The sequence below is a fragment of the Zophobas morio genome, unplaced genomic scaffold (assembly GCF_036711695.1).
Source record: "Zophobas morio isolate AGI-343-1 ecotype UQ-CSIRO unplaced genomic scaffold, CSIRO_AGI_Zmor_V1 ptg000023l, whole genome shotgun sequence".
Taxonomy (NCBI): Eukaryota; Metazoa; Arthropoda; class Insecta; order Coleoptera; family Tenebrionidae; genus Zophobas; species Zophobas morio.
Window position 1 is genome coordinate 14710462 of NW_026972128.1, and position 24399 is coordinate 14734860.

Genomic DNA, 24399 nt, shown 5'->3' on the forward strand with positions numbered 1-24399 from the left:
AGCACGGTAACTCAGTATGTTAACCACACCAGAGGCAAAACTCCTCTGGCGGGAAGAATGTAGTTGTGACCTATTTATAGAGACGTGGTGGGGGAAACCGTCGTGGATGAAGCTGATTGGCCGGGTGGAGTGAGGGGAGATAAAAGAGCAATTGCATCCAGTGTGGGCTTCCAAATATTTGACAGATAATAACCATTGTCTCGGTTGAGGTTATGAAGACATTTGTGGATTTCAATAGCTTCACGGATTTTCCGGTCATAGAAATGTGGTGCTTTGGACAGAACTTGGGAATTTTCAAACAGGATGGTGTGACCGATTTCATGTTGGTGTTCAGCTACGTCAGAGTGAGTCAGAATACCTGTTCTGAGACAACGTTTGTGTTCTTGAATTCGAATTTTTATGGACCTACCAGTTTCTCCTATATATTTTACACCACAGGAACAGGGAATGCTGTATACATATTCCTGTACAGTCTAGAGCTTGGCGAGAATTTTTGACGGAAGGAAGAATTTGTGCAACTTAGTTGCAGGTTTGAAGACTGTTTTAACTTTTTACCTGTGGAGTATTTTGGCCAGACGGTCTGTGACCTGAGCAAATGTGTCGTCCATGTAGCGGAACCAGACTTTGAGTTTGAGTTGGGCGGATTCAATGGCTGGATCTTCAAAACCTTCCATGAAAATATTGGCGACGACTGGTGAGAGAGGGGATCCCATGGGAGTACCAGAGATTTGTTTGTAGAATTGGCCTTGGAAGGTAAAATATGTGGAGGTTAGACATTTCTCCGCGAGATCGCCAAGAAGTGGAGGTTGTCCGTCACTGGAAAGCAATTCCCGGATTAATGTTAAGGACTCGGCTACAGGGTCTTTTATGAATAAAAATGTTACGTCAAAGAGATTTCGGAGATCAGTTGGACAAAATGTGAGGAGTTAAGAATATGTGAGGAGGTTTTTCCGGTATATTCTTTCAGAATACGGGCGAGATATTGGGCTGTATTATAAGTGGGAGACTCTAAAGTACTGACGATGGGTCTGAGAGGGCAATTGTTTTTGTGAATTTTGGGTAGACCGTAGATACGTGGTGGTTTGTAGTTTCGGGGTATTAGACTTTTGAGTACTTCGGTTGGGAAGTCACCCGATCTCAAAAGAGTTGTGATCTCACGTTCAATGGGGGAAGTTGAGTCGCAAGGAAGAATAGAATAGGAACCGTCTTGTAACAAGGAGTGTATTTTGTCGACGTATTGTGTTTTGTCCAGAATGACTGTGGCATTGCCTTTGTCCGCGGGCAGGATGACTAGGTCGGTATTAGTTTTAAGAGAAGTGAGAGCGGTCCCGTCTTCTTTGGACAGATTGGGTTTTGGAGGGCGTGCTGAGTGCAGGATTTTGGCTGTCTCGAAGCAAATAGAGTCTGCGGTTTTTCTTGACAGAATTCTGATGGAAGTTGCGACAGCACTAATAAATAGTTTCCTCAGTTGGAATTTTCTTAGGAGGGGTGGCAAAATTAAGGCCTTTCGACAAAAGTGTTCTTTGATTTGGAAAGGGAGTAAAATGACAAATTGACGACCGTTTTAGTAGCAGTTTGTGTACGATTTTTTAATTTTGGAGTAAGGGACTGAAATTTCTGGATATGGACTTGTTTCTTTGGGTCTAGAATTTTTTGAGATGGGATGTGAGTAATTCGATCAAAAATAGACTAGTGGATGGGACATAAAGAACTGAAAAGTTCTAAATGAAGTTTTAGGAGGTCTCTGGACACGAGATCAAGATCTCGTCTAGTGGAACGGATGCGTTCGCGTAGGTGGGACATGCTGGCTTTGGTCAGAATTTTTCTCGATGAGAAAGTGGAGAACTGCTCTTTGAGTTTTAGAAATTTGGGGATTATGTTGTGGTCACGACAGCGAGAAAGAAAGGTGGGTGAAGATAGAAGTTTTGCCATTTTCTGGAGGAGTTTGGAGAAAAGAAGAGTTTGATTGGAGATATGAATCTGGTATCGTTGACATACTGAGTTACCGTGCTCTTTTGCCTTATTCTTAACCCTGCTCCTGAAAATGCCACTTACGAAAGTGTGGGAAACGTTGAGCCCAAAAACTCAATTAACACGCTTCCAACCCGGAAAACGATCATGTATTGATTTCAACCGTGGAAGCCTCCGAAATTAAAGTTTCTTATTGACTCGTTTGGAATTAGGGTTATTATTTCTCAGTTTACGAGATCAAATGGGTGTATTGACAACATTTTAACTAATTTGGTAAACTTTTTATACAAGACAAGTATTGTTGATCCTCGTTTCGCTGATCATAGTGGACAAGTCATCAGTATTAAGGTAAACATTCCCAAAAATAAAACAATAATTTTTAGATGGGAAATTACACAACAGAGTATAAAAAAAATGCGAGAGAGCCTTTTCATAATTGACTGGACTGAATATATGACCTTTTATGATGCAGTACATGTTAATAATGCGGAATTTTTCATGGTTCAAGTATATAACACTCTGATAGACAAAACAATGCCGTTGAAAAAGTATTAAAAAACTACAAAACAAAAGTTGACACAATCTAATCTACTAATCTAATCTACTAATAAATCTAAAGACGCGTGGAAGATTACAAATAAGGAACGTCCTCCTGTTGCTAAAAATTCTAACATTACTTTCTTAGCGAAAGTTCCCACATATAAAAATAACTTTTATTTTTACCCCACTACCCTAGACGAGGTTTTTAGAGTGGTACATTTCCTGAAAAAATCTACTCGATGAATGTTAATAAACTTAAAAATACTGTTGCTATCATAATTGATCCACTTACTCAGTTGACAAACATGAATTTCAGTTTGGGAATGTTTCCAGGCATCCACAAATTAAGTAGAGTGGTACCCGTTTTTAGAAAGGGGGACCCAAATATTAAAGATAATTTTGATTATTCTTTTTGTACTTGTTTTGACTTGCCATACATGATTTTAATCACAACATGATAAATAAATCTATATTTATTTATATTTATTCATGGGCACATCACAACAGTCACCTTTCACTTTAAGCCCGAAAGTAAATTATTTTTAATAAAAATTAACCACTTAAACTAATTGGCACAACACCGCACACGCACTCAACAAAGTCTAAACCGACAGAACTCCTTTGCGTAACACAAAAAATGAACAAAAAATTCTCGTCGAACACCGTATCGGACATTTTTTGCAGAGTTTTTATTCATTGACACATCGCACAGTAAATGAATCTTAATTAAAATACTTACTACAACACTATTCATTACCAGAACTTAATTTACGCGTTATGTGGATGAATAAGAATTTACGAATGTTGTATACATTTGGGCAAAAACAAATTAGAAAACACAATTTAAATACATGTCGCAAAAATATTTTATTTTTCGACAGTTAACGACACAACATGGAATTCAAATTTGTTCACCATTCTGCCAAAATAGTCATGTACAACAGGGGTGTTCCAATGGTGAAAGGGAGAAAAATGTGAAAACAATTTTTTAACGCAGTCTAATAGAGCTATAATGTAAAAGTATTTTCAAACGTATACAATTCCGTTATACAACAAATTCGGAGTGTAAGTTAGAAAGTATTGTAAATTGTAATTGAATCAATTTGGCCACTTTCATGTTTTATCAATGTTTCATAATCATAACCCTTATAGTATTAAAAAAGAGATCTACCGTTTTCGTATGTCTGTCTGTGTCGTCTGTGATCTGTTGGGGATTTTATTATACAGACAATTTCGGAAACTACTGGATTGATTGTTGTGAAATTTGTATATATTTTTTGAGAATACTGTGTATAATTCTATACAAAAATAAAATAATTTTCTTTTTTTATAGCTCTATGAGTGCGAATTTGTGTGTAATATGAACTGTAAAATAATCGGTTCTATAGTTTTAGAGATTATCTCTTTAATGACATTACTAATAGATTATCCCATTATAGTAATTCCCTTTGTTAGCACTTGGGAAGTAAAAATTTCCAAATGTTTAGAAACAGGATTAAAAATAAAATATTTATACTTATTAGGGTTCTTGGAGTCATTTTAAACATAAGAAAGAATGAGAGAACTGTTTACTTTTAAATTAAGTTTCAAACGTTCCCTTGTTGAAAATTAAATTACAATTAAATTTGTTTTTCTTTTTGTTTCATTTTAAAGTAGTCCTCTAAATCTGGAAATGTTAACTTTAACATTGGACACCTTTTAAGGTTGCGATGTAAGCAATTACATTGAGCCTAGAATAAACCCTGAAGCTAGTAACTACGCCGCTACAGAAATAAAGGATTTAGAAAGAATTGAATTTTTCAATTCCCAAATATTAGGTAAAAGAACATAAAAACAATGGTGCAGTGATATATCAGATGAAAGTATGTAAAGTCCGGACGTGGCGGCCTATTGATCAGCACCGCCTTGCCCGCCAACTACGACCCAGTTACAACTAAGCGAGGAAATGACATTTGGGGCCTTTGGCGTACTCCAGATCAAGGCAATTGGGGCCCAATTTGAGGCGTCGCCTTACAAAACCCAATATATCAGCCCATGGATATTCATTACGTCCGGTTACTCACTTTTAAACGCCGCCCGACAAGGAAGTGCGCAATCTAATCTTCCAATTCCGAACCTTGAACTGAACGCCAAATAAAGCAACTTCACACCAGACTAGATAAAGCAAACGTAATTGCATACTATCTTTACAGATGGGAGACAGTTTCCCAAATCTAATTTAAGTATCAAGAAAAATATCTGTTTAAATTTTCATTGGTTTAAGCTCTAGACGTCTGTGTATAGATTGGAATTTGTATGTTGGTAATTCGATGATTTTGGGGTATTTAATTTTCCCAGTATCAAATCAAATTTTTATTGTAAATCGAGTGGATAAAAACGTTTGTATGTTCAGTTTATAAAAATAAAATGAATGCAAGTCTGGCAAAGCTGAAAACAGTGTATCCACAATATTTCACTTTAATCGGTTAAAATAAAAGTATACTACTTATAAAATTTGTAACGCAAAATTATATAACCTTTTCTGACTTAATTTTAATTAACAACAAAATTGATTATGCAAGTTTTGTGTGGAATTCTATTTATGTATTCCAAATCATAGATTTTGATAAAATTCGCAGACAGTTATTAAACTATTTATGATTTAAACTTGATAGAGTTTATTTGGATTGACACATGAATATGGTCCTAGAAATGGTAAATTCTGGCGGATAATACAGAGGGCATTATTATTATAAGGGTCGGACATCAAAATGTCGATGAAATATGGGCATAATATGCACACATTTTCGATCAATATATGCACTACTTTATTAAAAATATGCAGTTAAATGTGCAAAACATGTATACGCAAATACTTAATTTGAAAATGTCTAATAAAACAAAATGACATTTAAATTAATTATTGTCAAAGTGCAGGTCATGTAACGTTTATTTGCAATATAAGAATACAAATTATGACTAAATTAAATATGTAAGAAAATTCTGTTTACACATTATTTGTGTTTTAGCTATTATTACAATTTACAATTGATTATTAAATGATTTTCAAAATGTTCCACTAGAAATGATTCGCGCTTGTCACACAGCACATGTTTTAACATTGAAAACGGTATTTCAACATCGACATAAGTTACTTGAGCAAATTTTAAATTCTCCATTATATCTGGATCTATATCCACATTTACAAATACTTCTCTCAAAATTTCACTCACAAGCGACAAAGTATTAAAACCTACATTTTTTTCTAAAACAGACTTAAATTTCTGAAAAACATTTTCATCTATTGTAGCTTGAAGATTGTAAGTTCTTGAAAACAATTTATTACTAGCTGAATACAGTGTCTACCAGTGCCACATTGTTACATCCAAGTTTTAAATTCAAGTGGAAACATTAGTTGAAATAAATGCCAACTGATATGGCAGTTCTGTTTTAGCAAAAATTATTTTAGAATCTTTAATAAAGGTACCATCATCTGACAGCTCATTAACAAAATTCTTAATTGTATTGTAATTTTTGGGTATAAAATACATCTGTATTTAACCATGTCCCCATCTAGTTACAATAGGTTGTGGAGGTAATGGTAAAATGGGCAATCCATTTCAATAAAATTGTGCTCTCAAAGATGATTTAACAATTTTTTTTTAACATTATTGGCTAAATCATTCACTATTGGAAATAAATTTCTAATTTCCTCAGTCACTCTGTTTATACCATTAGCTAAGCATGTGGTATGGGGTAAGAAATGAGAAAATATTTTTAGTTTGGGTGAAGCTTTGCACATGTATGTAGCAGCATCTTTTGACATTAATATGATTTTTTCAAGTGGAACTAGTTTCGGAAGAACAACGTTCGTTGAACCTTCGTGATTAAACCTTGTAATGGTATTATTATTTGTCTTTTCCAAAGCTTTTGTGCTAATCGAAAATGAAGTGTCACATTTTTCACTGGTCAAAGTTCCAATCAACAAATTTGAGACATAACGTCCACATGAATTGGTTGTTTCATCGACATGAAAATAAATTAGAGTGTCGCCTATAACTGGACGAATAGCCCGCTTTGTTTTTTGAAACACTTTGTCCATGTAGTTTTTTCTTAAGGTACTCTCATCAGGAATTGACTTGATGGTACGCTTTTTAAAAAATGATCCTAGCTTGGGGTTATTCAGTTTTGATAAAGGAATATTGATACTAAGAAATGCTTCAAACAATTCGAAACAATATTCTTGTTGATCTGTCATCTTCTGGACGTTGGAGAAAGATTCTGCGAGCAGATTTTGTGACTTCACATTAGTAGAATTTGTCAACTTTTTTTTGAGTTGTCTCAATATGCTGAGTTACCGAAAACTTCTTTTCACAGGCGACGTGAACAATAAAATTATTTTATGTTGTGCATGCTTTACTTCTCGCGATTATTTGAAGGCAATAAGATATCAATAAATTCAAGCAATTGCTGGAAATTGGAACTAATAAAAATAAATGTGACAAATTCAGAAATATAGCAATGATAAAAATTTGGATATCTAGCTTACCTTTTTACAGCACACTCTGCAAAAAACACATTGAAAATTTTCATCTAACACTAGTTGGGAATACTTTTGTAACCGAATCCGTCGGTCGACCCTCTACTTTTACGTTTTCTCGACCTTTCATGACCCCTTAAGTACGAAGAAATAAGTCTCCCGTTTACGTCTGTCTGTCCGTCCGTCTGTCGTTTAAACTTTATAGAGTTTATTCAGATTGGCAGACTAATATTGTCCTACAAATGGTTAATTATGGCGGATAATAGAGAATATGTCACTATACAGGGTGTTTGCGAAATGCATCGACAAAAAAATTGGAGGGGTTCCAGAGAGCATAAGGAATGAAAAAACTCCTGTTGTGTGATCCAAAGTTGCAAAGTAAATTTACCCTTTATCCAAGCTTTATTCGCGCCACTGTAAGAGGTGCTATCAGATTCAATTAATTCACGTTTTGTAAAAACATAGCAACCAAAAACTGACAACGAAAGGTGAAGTTTGAAAAATCTCAAGTAAAAAGTCAAAAGTATTTTTTTCAGAAACAATAAATTTGAAATTATTTTAACTGGATGTTTAAACATTTTCGAGTAAAGAATTATTTTAAATGGTAGTAATTAGTCATTTTTACTTAATTCTCCTTGGGTCGAGGTCCTATTAGAACGAGGGCCGGCGAACCACTGTCCAGGGTCGCGGGTCTTCTTTCCCGTTTTTCACGTTTCGCTGTTGTTTTTTCAGTTCTTATAAGAACGCGGTTCCGGACAGTGGTCCACCGATCTTGGTTCCATTGGAATTCCGACGTGATAGGTAATCGTCTGCGTGTTCTTTTTTAGGATATTGTCATTTTCTCTAGTTATGTATATAGACTTATTAATGAATGAGCATAGTTAACAAAAAGAAACTACTAATAAGAATAAGAGTTTTCAACGACGATAACCAACTAAATTTTACTAATCAAAATAAAAATAAAGAACAAAATTAATACAACGTTAAACAAACTACTACAACAAGTTTCCGAAATGACGGCCTCTCTTTTGCACACATGCTTCTGCTCGCCGAATTAACGACTGCTGCGTTCTTCTAACCATATCTGGATTATTTCTAATCTGGGCAGCAACATTTTGAATGCGATTTGTCAACTCTTGCACCGTATTCACTGGAGTTTGATAAACTACCTGCTTGATGTAACCACATAAAAAAAATCACAAGGATTGAGATCGGGAGAACGAGGTGGCCACTACATACAATAAATTTGACGGAACTTTTAGAGTTACTAAGCAATGAAGATTAGGTTTTTTTTTTAATTTTTACAATGCACCTACAATGGTACATTTTTCTTAGTAACTTCATTATCTTTTTAATCACTATTAACTCAGTAGCGTATTTTGACCAAATTTTCATCGATTTTATTTCGAAAACTAAAACACTTTTATTAGAACATTTTTTTCTTAATGATATCCAGACCAATTTTCAGTTTTTTTTTTGTGGGTGAAACACCCTGTATATAATGTGAGTATTTATAATTACCCAATATATGTTCAACACAAAAAAAGGTATAGACAGAAATGTGGAGGTTCAGTTGTTTTGTTCGTCGAACCGCGTAACTTGCACCACTTTAGATTTGCAGGTATGTATGGAAATTGAGGCTCCACATGCCGAATGTATACATACATACAAGACACGAACTACATCCTGTTGGTAAACCTTCAATTGCGCGCTATTATATTGGTTTGGTTTGCACAGCCCAGGTTAAGTTGGAGGTCGACTTACTTGTTACACACTTTATGTGAGGTCGTTTTCTTTATCTCACAGTACCGTATGATCAAAAATAGGCGAATAATCACCGCCAAAACTCTTTTTAAATTTAATCGTAAATAGACGTTTATTCTGTCCTCAACAGCGAATAGATTGTTGTTTGTTACGTCAAGAAATTAGAAAGCGTAGTTTACTGTACTCCTATTATATAAATGATGCTTCCTTTTAACTCAGTAGTAGATATATGCGGGAAAAGAGAAATGGTGTGTGAAAGATTTGACATATACGTAGTAAAGACATAAATTACTGCGACTTTCGCTCTTTCTTTGTACAATACTTTTATCTATTTTCTTTGTTTATAGGGTCAGTCTTTTACGAATGATCACTGTGCCTATGTTTATTACCTTATAGCAAAACCAGATCCCTCTTTAGTGTAGTATTCTGTATTGTTGCCAAAATTCATTCCCACTTGTGACATTTAAGCTGAATTTATAGGATTGCCAACCGCTTAGTTTCCATATCGGCTTCGTTTATGATGACGTATTTGCAAATTTGATTCGGTTAGCGTAGGATGTGGCGGGTGCCAATGGTAGTGACAGTTGATTCCCACGTATGGGATGGAAGACGGAGGTTGATTGTACTAAAGCGGTGTAATAAATAAACGATCCCTTCTGTGTACAGTCAGGTGTCAAACATCTTAATTCATTGTGTGCTCCATTGCGTCTATTATTCCTGTTCAATACGCCAGCCAAGTCTGTTAACTACCAAGAATTCCTTTCTGCTGTTGGGTATACAGCAGTTATTGAAGTGAAGCATTCTCAACCAATTTGATGAACATTGTATCATTAAACGATTTCACACATGATTAAGTTGACGCGTCTAATAAAGACCGCAGTGCTTTTTACAGCGAACGAATGAAAATCCAGTGTTTACATGACTGTTCCGTGGCCAGCATGTTCACATTTATTTGTCAGATTAGAGAACGTTGAATTAACATGGTTGGTAAAAAAACTTGTGTAGTAAGATACACACTATCAACGCAGTCAGTCATATATTTGTTCAAATTTTGTAATTCGTCGGTCGATTGATTCCTTTATATAATAGTAATAATTCTCAAATTTGAACTTTCGTTGCCATTATAGATAGTGACACACTAAGAAAGAGGCGGAACAATCAGCGCCCACTTGGATGTACGAATCATTTATGAAAGGACTTTATAGCCCAAGTTTATTATTAAAGCAAGTGTAAGCTAGTTACTACTGCAGAATGACCGTAGGCTAGGTGAGCTTCAGATTTAAATCCGAGGTTAACCTCAGTGAAACCAACTGTGACAACGTGGTTGACGCAGGATTTATGGTTTTTTAAACAGAAATATACGTCCGGACTTGGTAAACATCGTTCCGTAAAAGTAAACGCACTTGATCATGAGATGCTGTTAGTGAGCATTTTTTCTTGCCTGTAACGAATATTTTATATGTGTCAAAAATTCATATGTACCTATATTTCAGACAAATTTATAGCTTGTAATTACCAAATATTTTTTCTTAAATTATTATAATTAGTATTAATTATGGTAGTCAAATAATTTTCACTGTAGTCGACTGCTTTTTAGCAGTAGCAATCATTCCCGCTGTAGCCATCGAACTATATTCTTTGTTTCACCGTCGCAGCTACCAGCTATTAGCAATATTACAACAACTTTGCATGAGTTATTGTGAATAGTTTGTATCTAGTAATTAAGAGTGATTGAATTCTGACAGCAGGAAATCATGGTGCTGAAGAGGGTCGGAAATTGCCACATGAAACCGTTTTTGTACGTATTTGTAGGTACTTGATATATCTGATAATGGAAAATGTACCCACCACACGTTGCAGTTAATTACCATTAAATTTAAGTTCGATCATTAATTAAAATCCCGTCATTCACACATGAAAGCATACAAAAAAGTAGTTCAATTGCGCCAACTATTTTTTTGTGGATTATCTTTCTAAAAACAAGCTTTGCAAAATTTAAGCATAGTTTAAATCGAAATGTTCCGGGTAATTTTACTTTAATGTCTCTAAAGGTCTGACGTTCATGAGTATATAACAATTATTTATGCTGGGTTTCGCGTTTAATATCTCAGCTCTACATTTATTAGTAGGTATAAAGAATATCAGTTTTCCGCCTGTACAGAAATCTTGACTAAATGGCATACGGATTGTTTTTATCGTTTGCATATTCCAACATTGCCAAAGTACTATTCCCTAATTTTATTCATAAGATATTTTTTCTTTGTTAATGTTATTTTGCCTTTTTTTACCACACGTTGCATTTAATAATGTAAGCCACCAACTGCTTAACTTAAAAAAATATATAAGAAAAATTTAGTAGCTGAAATATTAGGTAATCCTCATTTGAAAGCTCGTTTAACTTTAAAACCACTTTCTTTATTTTAGTCCCTAGAGTATGAGCTAATGGCCAATAACCATTACCTTTTTAATGATGAACTAAAAATTAAAATTGGTGTAATATTATCTGTGAGTTAAATTTTTAAACAGGTACCCACTCTATATTTGCCTCCTAGTTTTAATTAGATATGATTAAATATTAACTACTGGTCATTAAATCACATCGTTATATAAATGAACCAGGAACTAAGAGAAGAGTTTATTACTACTTCCATCTGTATTAAATGTTAGAGAAATAAATACAGATTGTGTTGAACATAAAAAAAATATGTTTAGTTTGAGAGACGAAAATTTGGCACTGGATCTTTCGTCGGGAACCCAGATTTTCGCACCCTGTATGATTTGAACATCGGATTTTTTGCCATCGAAAATAGTCCCTATTAAATAGAACTTGACGCATCCGACGATTTGAAACATATAGCGCAGTGTTGCTGCAATTACAGTGAAATTCTATTAATCCGTCAGGGTCGGAACTAAGGATGTGATGGATTGCGAAATTAAATGGATTAATGAAAGATAACACATTGAAAGCCGACTGTACAATGTATGTAACAGATACATAACGCCTTTATAATAACAATTATTACAAGACTTGGAAGGCTTGTACAATTCATCAAATAAAACTCACCAGATAAAATAAAACACTAAGCTTGGTACTACGTTGTCATTTTTTGTTATAGTTTTGTCGTTTGAAAAACATTTGCATTGTTGGCAGCAAGACAATGAAAAATCATTTATAAAATTACAAAAAATTAAATATGAAGTGATAACCGTGAGCACTACATCTCAGTTTACTGAAGGGTGAGCAACTGTGGAAAAGCATCGAAGTGAACTGTCAAAGGATGTAAAGAACAATAAGACAGAAAATATGCAGCAGACTGCATAAAAAGGAATTCACATCATAGGTGAGAGGAGAAAATATTAGTAAGTAAGTCGAGGGTTCAAAGATTTAGAAAGAAAATGTCACGTAACAACTGGTCCAAAGCGATTCGGACAGAAATCCCCTCGCCCCTGAAGCATAAACAAATTTACAGCACCTTGACGCTTTCTTTTGTGATTTCTAGCGATTCCTCTATCCAACGCGCTCGAAAATACCCTGAAATCCTTCAAGTTTTAGCTAAAAACCAAGTTTCTGTTGCAATTAGAAAGCTCTGAGCTATATTTCGGGTTGTTCAAAACGTCTTGACGCACATTCAACATGCAGAATCGACTAATTTTGCAAAAAGGAGACAACTGGATATATTTCACGTTAGATTCAATGTAAGCTTTGATGCTTTATCGTTTTATCTCATCTGATGACGTCACCAAATTTTTGGTGAGGGATGAACATACAAATTACCAATAGTACATACGCCACTTTTAGAAACCCTAAAGATTTCTAAATTATTCGATGGAATAAAAATTGAGGGGTGGCGTTACTTACACGAAAAGTCCTTGATCGCTAAGAAACATCGATCAGACCTGACGTCATCAGTTACTACCAAGCGCATCAATCATCTGTGAACTCGGAAGCACAAGGTTCGGTCCGACATCAACATAATCGGCCTCAAGGGCACCCCTACGAACAAACGGGGCTGAATTTTCCTGAATTAAAACATGCGACTGGATGCTTCGATTCCTACACATTAATCATCTTCGGCATTAGTGTATGCTAACAAAATAATTTATTCTTAATTTATCGTATTCATTGTTGATTACAATTTTAATAAAATGAGAATAGCATTTAAAAAGGGTCAATTTTGAATAACTTTCCCCGAATATCACACCTTCATGAGAAAGATAATTAAAAACATTTGCATATTTATCGTCCAAATGCGAAGATCTTTGTAGCACCATCATAATGTCAATGGTCAAGTTCTACCCTGGTTGGTTTGGGATAAGTTTAATATGAAGTGATTATCTAGGACCTTTGACTTAACACTCGAGTTTTAATAACCATATTTGCCTCTCATCGCAGTTTACAAATTATTTTAATTATTACTTTGTATTGAGCTTGAGCTTATTAGAAATTACAATAAAAAGAAAAACTCTTCTGTTATGTCTTCGGAAAACAAAATTAGTTGAAGTACAGTAAAGACAACAGCCTGATTTCATTTATTTCTTTATCTGGATCAAAAGTACCACTTTACTCTTCATATTATGCGATAAAATTATGGCTTTTATAAGTTAATAGTGCTGATATCAGCTACAACCCTTACTAAGTACTCATTTCTAACAATTTTTCACTGAAATCACAAGATATATCATTGGCGTTTCCTTAGGTTCTATAACGGTAGTTTATTTTTGAAATTCCGATGCGACGTTGCCAAGTTATTTCCATTTTGTGGAAATTTTTTAGCAATGCAAGCATGTGTTTACAAAAAAAAAAACCCGAATAGTGACAAATTTGTAATTTATAAATAACAAAACAATAATTATCAATAATTTGAATAATTCTATGCTGTTACAAATGAACAGATGTGACTCATCATAAAATATTTTGTTATAACAATTAAATTAACGCAAACAATACTAACTAAATAGTAATTTATTCAATAAATTTAATTCACTTAGAAGTCGGCGTGACACTAAACATGAGTGTAACAATTTTGTGACAAGTTATAAACCTGTAACGAAAAAATATATCCTAGCCGCTATACAATAATTGAGATGAAGAATGTGCAATCTAGCTGTTAGTAACTACGTCATTATCATGATATGGGTTATATCTCAACCGAATTACCCTCGAGGAGATGTATTTTATGATCACAATTGGCTTGGCAAGAAAGTCTCTTTTATTGGTTTTTTATAGAGCGTCGTTTAATAGGGTTTCCGCAACGCATGATAATGTGCCTCCAAATCGTACATCTCCAGTACATGTTGTACACACTATGAAAATCGCTCTTGATATGAAAATAATTTTATGTTACAAGTTTAGAGTTGAGAGTGAAAAGATTGTGTGTCCATGTTTAAACATTTTCAGGGTACGCATTCTGGCATTCTCTGTTTTTATTTAGCACACACTGATATTTTTTGATGTTAACTTTGGTTTAATGATTGTAGAAAATGTATTACATATTATTAATTCACTCGCTTTAGAAAATTGAATAAATGAAAGTTAAATAAATCCACAACATATGCAAATTTCCCAGGAGGATAACCATCATTTACGCTACTCATTTTTTAACAGTTAACATCTTTTTTTTGGGCGAGTATGACCCCTTGATTTTTGTAAACTATTTTGATAGTTAAAAAGCATTAATCAATCAAGATAACGTAGATATTTATTCAGCTTTTAAAAACTTGATTTTAAAGTCTTACTATAAATGGAGTTTGGCACTAGCTAATAATTGCCGATCATAAATGAACAATGGCCAGTCTTCTTTTGAGGAATTCATAAAAGTTCGCTTCGTTCCAAGACGAATGACTTGGCTGGGCGTCAAGGGCAAGGGAAGTTCCATCTGAGTAAATTTAGACCGATTTTATTGTAGTAAAGTTTTATAGTAAATGGTAGTGAAACATAAAACGAAGGAAGTTAATTGCAGCAAAACTGTAGAACAGCTTTGGTTACTAACAAACCGAAATCTCAGAACTTTTCTTGATTTAGTTCAGATCATGCATTTTAGGACGTTGACATCCTATTAGCGAATTACTAAAGAATTTTCGCTTGCTCACTATTTTTGGAGATTTAGTTTAAGAAGTTTGTTAATTAACGTAACACCTTTAAAGCAGTCTAATCAGTTTAAAAGTTCAGCCCTCGTGACCTAAATCTGTCTTAATGCTTATCTACCCAGTTAGTTTCGTAAAACAAACATCAACGGGGCACAAGGCCATTAGAAATGATTATTCATTAGAAGTTTAGCAAAACACAAAGAAATAAACACTGTAGATAAAAAATAAATATGGGTCCAGATAAACAATATTTTGTTCTGACACGTTACATTAAATGAGAAAGCCCCTTTCATGAATTTTGTCATTGAAACATAACAGCGTCAATCAAGTTACATAATGAATAGAAGAGGTTAACCCTCAAACCGGAAGGAAAAGGGTTTGACGTAAAACTGACGCACAAGATACCATAATTTAAAAAATTCAGTAAGTTCTAATTTGCAACCACATTTCGGTCAGTACGAAACAGTCGAGTCAAACAGAATGAACAGAATCCTTACCCCCATAAAAATAACGTAATGTTAAATGACCGACCACGTACTGGGCCACCATCAACTGAATTAGATCGGGTAAATGACCAGCAAATTATACCGCCTTTTGCGTTTGTTCAGACTCTTTAGATCAAAGTAGAAATGCTTTATTGAACTACATAAGAAAGAAAATCTTTCTGCTTTCAGTGAGTGCATGTTGGTGTTTATTCACCTAAAATGACTAAATTGTTTATCGTGTTTTAATAACTAATGTATGCATAAAAAGTGAAACAAAATTCTAACTAACTTCAGACAGAAATTTTACAAAAAGGGAATAGTTATTTATCTTATTAGTGGGATAGAGCCATTATTACAGCACTACGAGTGTGAAGATTGCAGAAGACGAGGTCGTTAGACCGAGTCATCTGTAATCACACGAGTTGCTGTAATATGCTCTAGCCCACGTATGAAATACAAAACTTTATCTACAACTGCCCAAAAATGAAAAAGAAAAAAAGCCGATTAAATTTTTTTATTAATTAAAAATCAAGAATCAAGAGAATTTTTGCAGTGTTATGACAACCGCTCAAATTTGTTGTAAACAACGCGTCAGATTTTAGAAAAAAAATGTTGTTCAATCGAGAAATGAGTGATTCTGAAGCAGAAAGCTTGCCTTTCGAAACAGAAGAAGCTGCTACAAACCTAGTGTCTTCATTGTTCCCTGATAAATCAAAAACTAAATACGAAAAACGGTTCACTGACTGGTGTGCATCCAAGAAAATAAATCATGAAGCAAGATAGAAGGTGCTGTTGCCATTTTTTGAAGATTTGTCGAAAAGTTATAAATGCAGCATCCTTTGGGCTGTATGTGAAGGTACTGAAGGTTATATCGACACTTCGATTGAAAACAAGAAAAAGACCGCTTCTGATATTCTTGGAGGTGATCCTGGAGCCAGAACAATTACGGCCAGTAGCTACAACCGAGATTCAAGCATTGTTAGAAGAGAAATCTTAAATACTGGAGCTGTAACAAACATTTTGTTAACAAAACCTAAGCACTATGGACAAAGATACAAATAATTTCATTTCATCTGGTATTAATATCAGTAATCGTAAGGAATGTATTATCGACGTGTATAACAAATAAGTTAAGAATTAATCAATGTAATTTGTTGTAATTTACATGTTAATAAAATTCAACTAAGAAGTGGAGACCTTCATTACACCACTAGTGGTGTAATCTTTCTATTACACCACTAGTGGAATAAGAAGGTTTATTACTCAACTCAAACAGTGCCGAATGAGTTGTGTAATAAGGCCTTTATAAAGCAGTTGTAGATAAACATTTTTATACAAGCTTGAAAAACTTGATCGTAGAGATATTTTAGTGTACAAGAGTTTATCTTTCCGAGTGTAAGCTAGGAGAGTATTTTAACAGGATGACTCTGAGGAATGTTTTGTATAATGTTTTCTTGACCTTTTACTCAGAATATGAAAATGTCAGTGTTCTATTCCCGTCCATCTGTCATTTATCTGCCTGACGACAAATGTCTTGTCGCGATTTTAATAGTCAAATAATAATCTATACAACTTCTATGTCAACTATTGTGAAGATTATCCACCCCAAAAACTTGTTGACGTCATTTAAAAATGTTGCCAAATAAATTTCGCTCGGAATTTATATCGTATTGTATCACTATTTTTAACCTTACCCTACCATACCGTAAAAAATTAGTTTAAAATTTTTTAAAAATTTATTAAATAAATGTATGTAAAAATATATAGGTGTCCAGGATAAAAATCCGCGGCTTGTATTTTGAGAATAGAAAAAAATATTAAAATTCTGTAAACGCCATTGTTTTTAGCTTGAAGAGGAAGCCTAATTTAGTACATTAACTAATTTATATATTTTTAATTGTAACGTATACTATTATAATTAATTAACTGTGCTACTTAAATCCTACAAAATATGTATAAAATATCTAGTCTTTACACTTGTAGTTTATTATTGCATCCATAGTTTTAAATTTGTTCATACCGGTGTTCTAAAACTGTTTATGAATAACGCAATTTATTTTATTCATTTAATTAAAACTACCGACTTATTTTTCGGAAATACTGGAAATGCAAAAATGTTGTTGTCATGCCTATCCCAACTGACCTGTTGGTTCCTTACAAAAATGTTGATAATGTCATATGACAAAATTTTATAGTTTATGTAAGAAATTAGATTAAATTATGCTTCAGGAGCGGGAAAAATTCTGTCTGAATAACTGTAAACCAATTTGTTATTCTGTACTGGAACTGATTATTGAAAAAAGTGTTTGAAGTAGCTAGAAAGAACCCAGAATGATGTTTATTTCAAATACTTATATTATTTATTGTTTTTTAAGTTAAACTTGTCTGTTTGAAATGAGAGCGATATAGAAACTTTTCGTTTTCCTAGACACAAGTTGCAGGTGCAACTCCATCATGTGTTTGCTTGAAATAACTTGAGAAATGAGATTCCAAGCATCCTGTCGGTAACGGTTTTAACTTTTTATAAATTGAAATGTCGTTGACAACTTTCACGAGTTAAGCTCGAAGTTTCAACAACTTCTGGACAATTCTAGTTCTGATCCTTTCCTGCGGTTAAAAATGCATCAACATAATGGCTACGTCCTCTTCAAGTATTTCACTCTAAACAGTTGCATATTAAAGCGCATGATCAGTTTTTATATCATTTCAAATAGGGTTGTTGAATTTGGTTATGTTCATGCATCAGCTTAATCTAAGTATTGTAGACTCAGTTCATAAAACCTTATAAAATTAATGTGATTATATAACCATCTGATAAAATGAAAGAAATCTATTGAAATTCAGTATTAACGCGCTCTTCAACAAGACATAAGCTTAATTTAGTATCCGGCTCACGATCCATCAGATAAGTAAAAATCTTTTGAGCTTTACAGAGGGAAGGTTTAATACTGACATTTAATAAAAGTTGGTACACTTAGTTGATGTTAATACCTAACTTATTTTACAACAGTACATGAAGCTGAGTATGATCGTCCTACTTTTTTGAAAACAAGAAATTTATTTAAAAATATTGTCTGGTGTGTAGTGAAAGTGTGAGGGAAGTTCTGTCTAAAGAATTTTAAACTAATTTTTTAATGAGTGATGTACAGTCATGTTAGGAAGTAAATAGCCTATATAAAAGAAGATAGCACTCCACTTTCCATTGAAATATAGTCAATATAATAGTATGTAGGTAGATATATGCTCGTCAAAGTGTATTTTTCAAAAAGTTTTTGTTGCTTTTAAAATAAAGTCGAAGTCATCAAATTAAAAAAAAAAACAAATAGTAAAGACAAAATTTCCTGTGTGCTTGTAACAGTTTTGGGTTGCTCAAAAATGATATTAAAAAATGCAGTAAACACTAACAAGTTGCTGAAAGCAACAAGTGCTGCAAAAACTCGCCCAAATCCAAAAATATCTCTGTAATTCATGATTATTAGGTCATATAGAAGCAATCTTGTGACAAAGTCTGTGGTAGTTTTCTACTAAATTACATTAGGCCGAGGAAAGGTCCAACATACATTCAGCATTGTGTATAGTGAACTGGTCCAAGAAAATTTCACTCACTTAATCCATACCGCCTGAATCTGACTTCGAATCATATAAATGTTACGTGTAGTGTAATTGCTCGGGTCGTTTGTCATCTTTACTGGATGAATGGCCAAAGCGGTGGCGGAATAGCTCCTTTTGCTGAGAGTGATGTTGACAGCTGAACCGCCTGGTCCATTCATAACTCGACAGGAACGCAAAACATCTCATGCATTTATTAATAGCTACTTAAATATGTGACTTGACTCTAGTGCAAATTAAAACGCACTTCTTAGCCTTTTCCTTTTTCCTTGATTTTCTTATTAATTCTCGTCTTTTATTTATACAGAAACGGAGAGAAAACTTTGCTTATCACAAAGGCTAGGTCAGCAGAACAGTCGGTCATATGGAGGTATGGATCGATGTTAAATGTTGCTCTTCGCTACAACCTCAGATAAACTAGACTGAAAGTCCACAGGGAAGAAGTTCCGGTAATAACGTTTTATTATAAGGGCATTTTTCACTTTAAATTTCAGTCTCGTTTATCGGTTTTTGCTCCATTCACCGTATACCGAATGTTATTTATTTGTTTTTTTAGTTAACTACATTTTGCCGCTTGCTCCATGTTGTTGTTGTTGCTATTGTTGTTGTTGTTGTCTTTTATGTGTTTATTGTAATTTATTTGTTTAAATATTTATTAATTAGTTTTGACGATATTCTCAATCAGTGGCCACGATTGATTGTGGAGGTAATACGAGCGGATTACTAAAATTGATGCCGGGAATTAAGGTGCCTTTGGGACATTGGATATCTTGTGCAATGCCGTTTCCTCCAAATCTTACGTATCTTTCATACTCAATTTTTGACTGCTAGCTTTACCCAGTAAAGTCTTATATAGTGTTATTATATAACTTTTGGGGAAATTCTAGTTAAAATGGTTAAAATAACAAAAATTCATTATAATTATTATTAATGCTTTTAGCTTTTTAATGGTTATGGGGGTAGAAACAACTAATTTTAGGCAAATGAAAGTTTGCATAAATATAGAATATTATCAGGCACCAAGTCTCGACTTGTAACATTTTTGCATTTTGATGATATTTTAGTCTGTTTTACCTCCTACGTAGTTATCAAGGATTGCTTGTTATTTTATTTTTTTTTTTTTTTTACTTCGAGAAACTTTGTTGTTGTGCACGAATATTGTTGTTCATTTGGGTTAAAAAAACTAGTATAAGCTATAGCAATCTCTCTAGGACATCTAGCTGTAATTGTCGTTGTAATAAAACTGGATATGCCCTCTTTAAGGAGAAAGAATGGACCCTTTTAAATGTTATTTGGTTTCTAGAGTGTTGTAGTGGGCTGACGCTTCAACAGTGGTTCAATAAATTTAATCACATATTCAATCAAACAATACAGTTTCAAGGAATTTGCTCTCGAGTGCGTTTTGATCAGTTGTTAGCAAACGTGGCACTTATCATTTAGACTGAGTTTCCATTCTACCTAACACTTTGTTTAGGATACGAAATGTTCGTTCATCTGAGATGATCACACTTAGCCGTTTCGGACACTTTCGGTCGAGGACTTTTCAAAACAAAACTGTGTAATTTATGAATAATTTGTCAGGCGGTTGTTCTTCGGGAGCAAAAATTTTATGCTACTATTAAATAATAGTCGACAAAATTTTTGGCAGCGTTAATCACCAATTGATGCTGTTTTAATGTTTGAAACATAATTCAAAATAATTAAATAAAAGAAAATTATTTTTTGAAGTTTACTTATGGTCTATCAGGTTCAATGAGTACTAGATCAGCGCGTCATTACAGTGTTAAGTTTAAGATAGTAAAAAAAAACTTGTATCAGAAGATTCAGATATTTTCTTGTGTACAGGATAATTCCATGTTGTTAATAAGTTCTAATACTCCTAATAAATTAGTGAATTTCCCTCTCTTACCACTTAGAAAAAAGGTAGAAGTACATTTTAGTCGTCTTCATATTTTTAAAAAATTCCATAAGTTATTACATGAAAGTTTTTTCCAAATAAAACCTGGTGTTTTATCTAAAAATATAAATCTGAGGAAGGGGGCGTAATGAATCAGTTAGGATTTTAATCCATGGCTTACATGCATTATACGGCAACATTTTGTTGGAATAACTATTTAATATACACGATCAAGCCTATTACAAAGTGAACGCAAACACAAAGACGAACCATAGCCCTTAATCATGTCTGTTAGTTTTGGAACTATAATTTTAGTAATTTTCCACTCTACAAGACAAAATAAATATGATCCTACAGCCATTTCAGAACTGGAAATGTTATGAAATTCAGTTGCCTTTATGTAATAAATGTATCTGGATCAAAAACAACGTCGGCATCGAATGAGTTCATGTTTATTTCACATTGCGTGGTCTCTATAAAATCAACATTCATTGCCAAGCATAATACTTATTTTAAACATATCGACATAATTATATCCGTAGGATAACTAAATCCTTTTACAATTGCTTTTTGGAAATCCATGCAAACTCTTTCTATGGATAATAATTTATTTGAGGTGAGAAATAAATTTCGTTGATTCATATACATATTTTGATGTCTGACATTTTATAATAGTAAACCAAATAATACAGAACGTGAAAATTATTTATCCGACAAAATTTTAGTACTAAAACGAATTATTAGGATGATATGTGATTTATACACTTCAGATTATTATTGAAAAAATTGTCGTTTAGGGATGTACTTAAATTGAACTAATTTTTGTTCTAAAGAGTTCATTTAGGTGTTTATTTCGGTGTGAGTATTGTAATTTTTTATGTTTAAATGATATTGTAAACAATTATCTGACAGCCTATGTAATAAAGACACAGAAAAGAATTTGTTATGCGGTTGTTAAGGCATTTTTTCAATTCGTTTAAGGTCAGAAGTGTAAACTTTAATATTAAAAATTAGCTCGTTCTAGTAACTCAAATTTATGTTATTTTTAATCTTTGTTTACAAGTTCAGAAATGAAGGTTTATTTTTGGTGTCATTAACTTTTGACAATTTGGAAACATATCTATGATCAACATTGAAAAAGACAGAAATAAGAGAAATAAATAAATAGAAAAGTAAAACAGCTGAATTATCTCATTAGTTCAAGCACTTCATTGACTGATTTCACCAGTAGTTGATTTTTAGTTTTGGTAATTTTGTTGTACATTTATAACATGACAAATGACTAGCAGGATGTTAAATCTCGTTTAGTCCACACGTACAGTGTGGGTTTAGCTATTGATTTAAAGCAGAAAATTCAATTCTCTACAATTTTGCCTGTCAAAAAAATAATGTGTGGCGTAATTTATTAGACTTTTATTATGTGATATAAAATTTATAGGTCGTAAATTTATTAATTTTCCGAATCATAATCACAAATATGATCATCGTATTAGAAAAATTAAATTAAGTACTCTAATAATCGGCTGTTAACGTTTTTATGCTTTCATAGCGAAAAGCAATTAGCTTAAAACGATTACTTGGCTATTTTCTTCAGTTACGTCTCAGTTTATACACAAGACAAAGTTAACAGAGAAATGTGGTAAATCAAAGTGGACAACGTCAAACGTCCTGATAAATCCCGCATTTGGGTCAGAAATCAAAGCAAATCTTTCTCTTGCGAGGAAGGATCTCAATTCACCATGTCAGTTTAGTTTTTCTCAATGTCTGGTACGCCTACATTTACGGAACATGAGGTTTAAATTGGAATCTAAACCCTGTATCAGGCCGTGAAATAAAATCTAAATAGCAAGATCGAGTGAATTTCGTCGCACGGGAAAGACATTAGTCTCGATACACTGAATCATTTTTCATTAAAATTTGCAAATGCATTTTATATTATATATTAAATGAATACTATTGATGCAGGCAAGGACTTGTGGATGGACCCAGGATGTAGCAAAAGAAAGAATCGATATTGAGAAGGAGCGTTAGACGGTATGCGCAATGCGCATGTTTATTTCTTTTAAATTTTTATAAATATTCAAAAGTTATGCATTATTGTTATCGATATTCAAATATTTTTTCAATTTTTCTTGTAGTTAGACTAGCTCTAGAAATACTCATCTACTTAATTGCTTTTGTAAACACTTCCATTCGCATTTTATCGCTATTTTCTTTATTGACATCACCTTTTTTTGTTTTAATCGCATGTTTTGGTTAAAACACTTTCTTCAATATCTCCACGATAACTCAAACTTGATTAAATTCAACACATAGCACCATATAAAAAAAGGACGCCGTTTTTGGAACCGTGTGGCTTACCACAATCGTCAGAGTTAATCTGTTTTCTGCTAAATTTGCCTCCATGTGGTCCGCAGGTAAAATGAGTGCCGTATTTAATGGAACAAATTTAGGTCAGCTAACCGTTTAATTTTTTTGCTGCGGTAGCAGGACGGTTATGTACACTTTGAGCTTATGAAATAAAAACGGAGTGTTAGTGACATTTCTGACCACAGAACAACTGCACGTGGTTAAGTCGTTCTTCAATTTGCCAATCTCTGACAATAAAAAAATTTCTTTTTACTGAGGGGCACAACTAAAGATAAATTTTTGTAACGTCATCAGCTTGCGTTATTTTACAATATCGTAGTATCATCAACTTCATGTCTAGACTACTATCGGGACCAACGGTTTATAGTTCATGAATGCTGTTTTATAATTTTCGTATTCCCATCTTCGAGTTCATATAGAACCCTACTTAGAATGTATAGAGTCACTTTTTATCCACCCCCAATTACGTCAAACGGTATCCTGAAACCTTGACCCGCGAATTTGCATAATTTGGTTTGGCGGGGTTGTCCTATATAGATAAGATCTGTCTGTTCCACTTTCCTATATTACGCGCCTATCATCGATTGAGAACTCATCCTTAAGTATAGCTACTTATTCCAAGGAAACTTTAAAACATTTAACCCAAACGTTTTTGTCAGTCACAGAATGTGAAATTAAATACTGAAAACTGTATCCCACTTGCACCAGCTTTAGTTTTTCTAGAATGATTTTGTGTTTTATTTTAATGAGTACCCAAAATCATTTGTAATTGGATGGATTAGGTTTACACGTTTAAATTACAATCAGAACTGAAAAAGGCGTAACGTTCAAAGATGATTGATTTATTGAACATGTGACAGTATAAAACGAGAAGTTACCCTCCGTGTAGTTGATACTATTCAGGAGTCTACGAACTAAACTCATTTCCTTTTTTCATATTTATAGCCTATTAAAGTTTATAGAGTGGTAACTTGTAAGTCAGTTTCTGCAGAAATAATAAAAGTATTTTTTGATACCAAGGTTTTAAAAGTAGATCATGGTGTGCTTTACAGTTTTTAAAATGAGGATTTTTAAACGTTCTTCAACACTGTGGTTGTCGGTGTATTAATATCAATTTAAATTTTCGGTAAAAATTATAAACAAAAAATAAAAGCTTT

At 33.4% G+C, this 24399-nt stretch overlaps 2 protein-coding genes across 8 annotated transcripts in view; one reads left to right on the top strand and one right to left on the bottom strand.

Annotated features, from left to right (window-relative positions):
- LOC135134288 (dynein intermediate chain 2, ciliary) overlaps nt 1-24399 on the bottom strand; it is a 92126-nt gene that overhangs the window by 34794 nt on the left and 32933 nt on the right. The window lies entirely within an intron of this gene.
- Nucleotides 1-24399, top strand: part of Ih (I[[h]] channel) — a 196989-nt gene that overhangs the window by 13550 nt on the left and 159040 nt on the right. For 6 of the 7 annotated variants that reach the window (XM_064062914.1, XM_064062915.1, XM_064062917.1 and 3 more), the window contains exon 2: nt 19283-19345. The exons of the other annotated variant lie outside the window; for it this stretch is intronic. In XM_064062914.1, coding sequence (XP_063918984.1) covers nt 19283-19345 — 63 coding nt within the window. The remainder of the gene's footprint in view (nt 1-19282; nt 19346-24399) is intronic. 7 annotated transcript variants of the gene reach the window in all.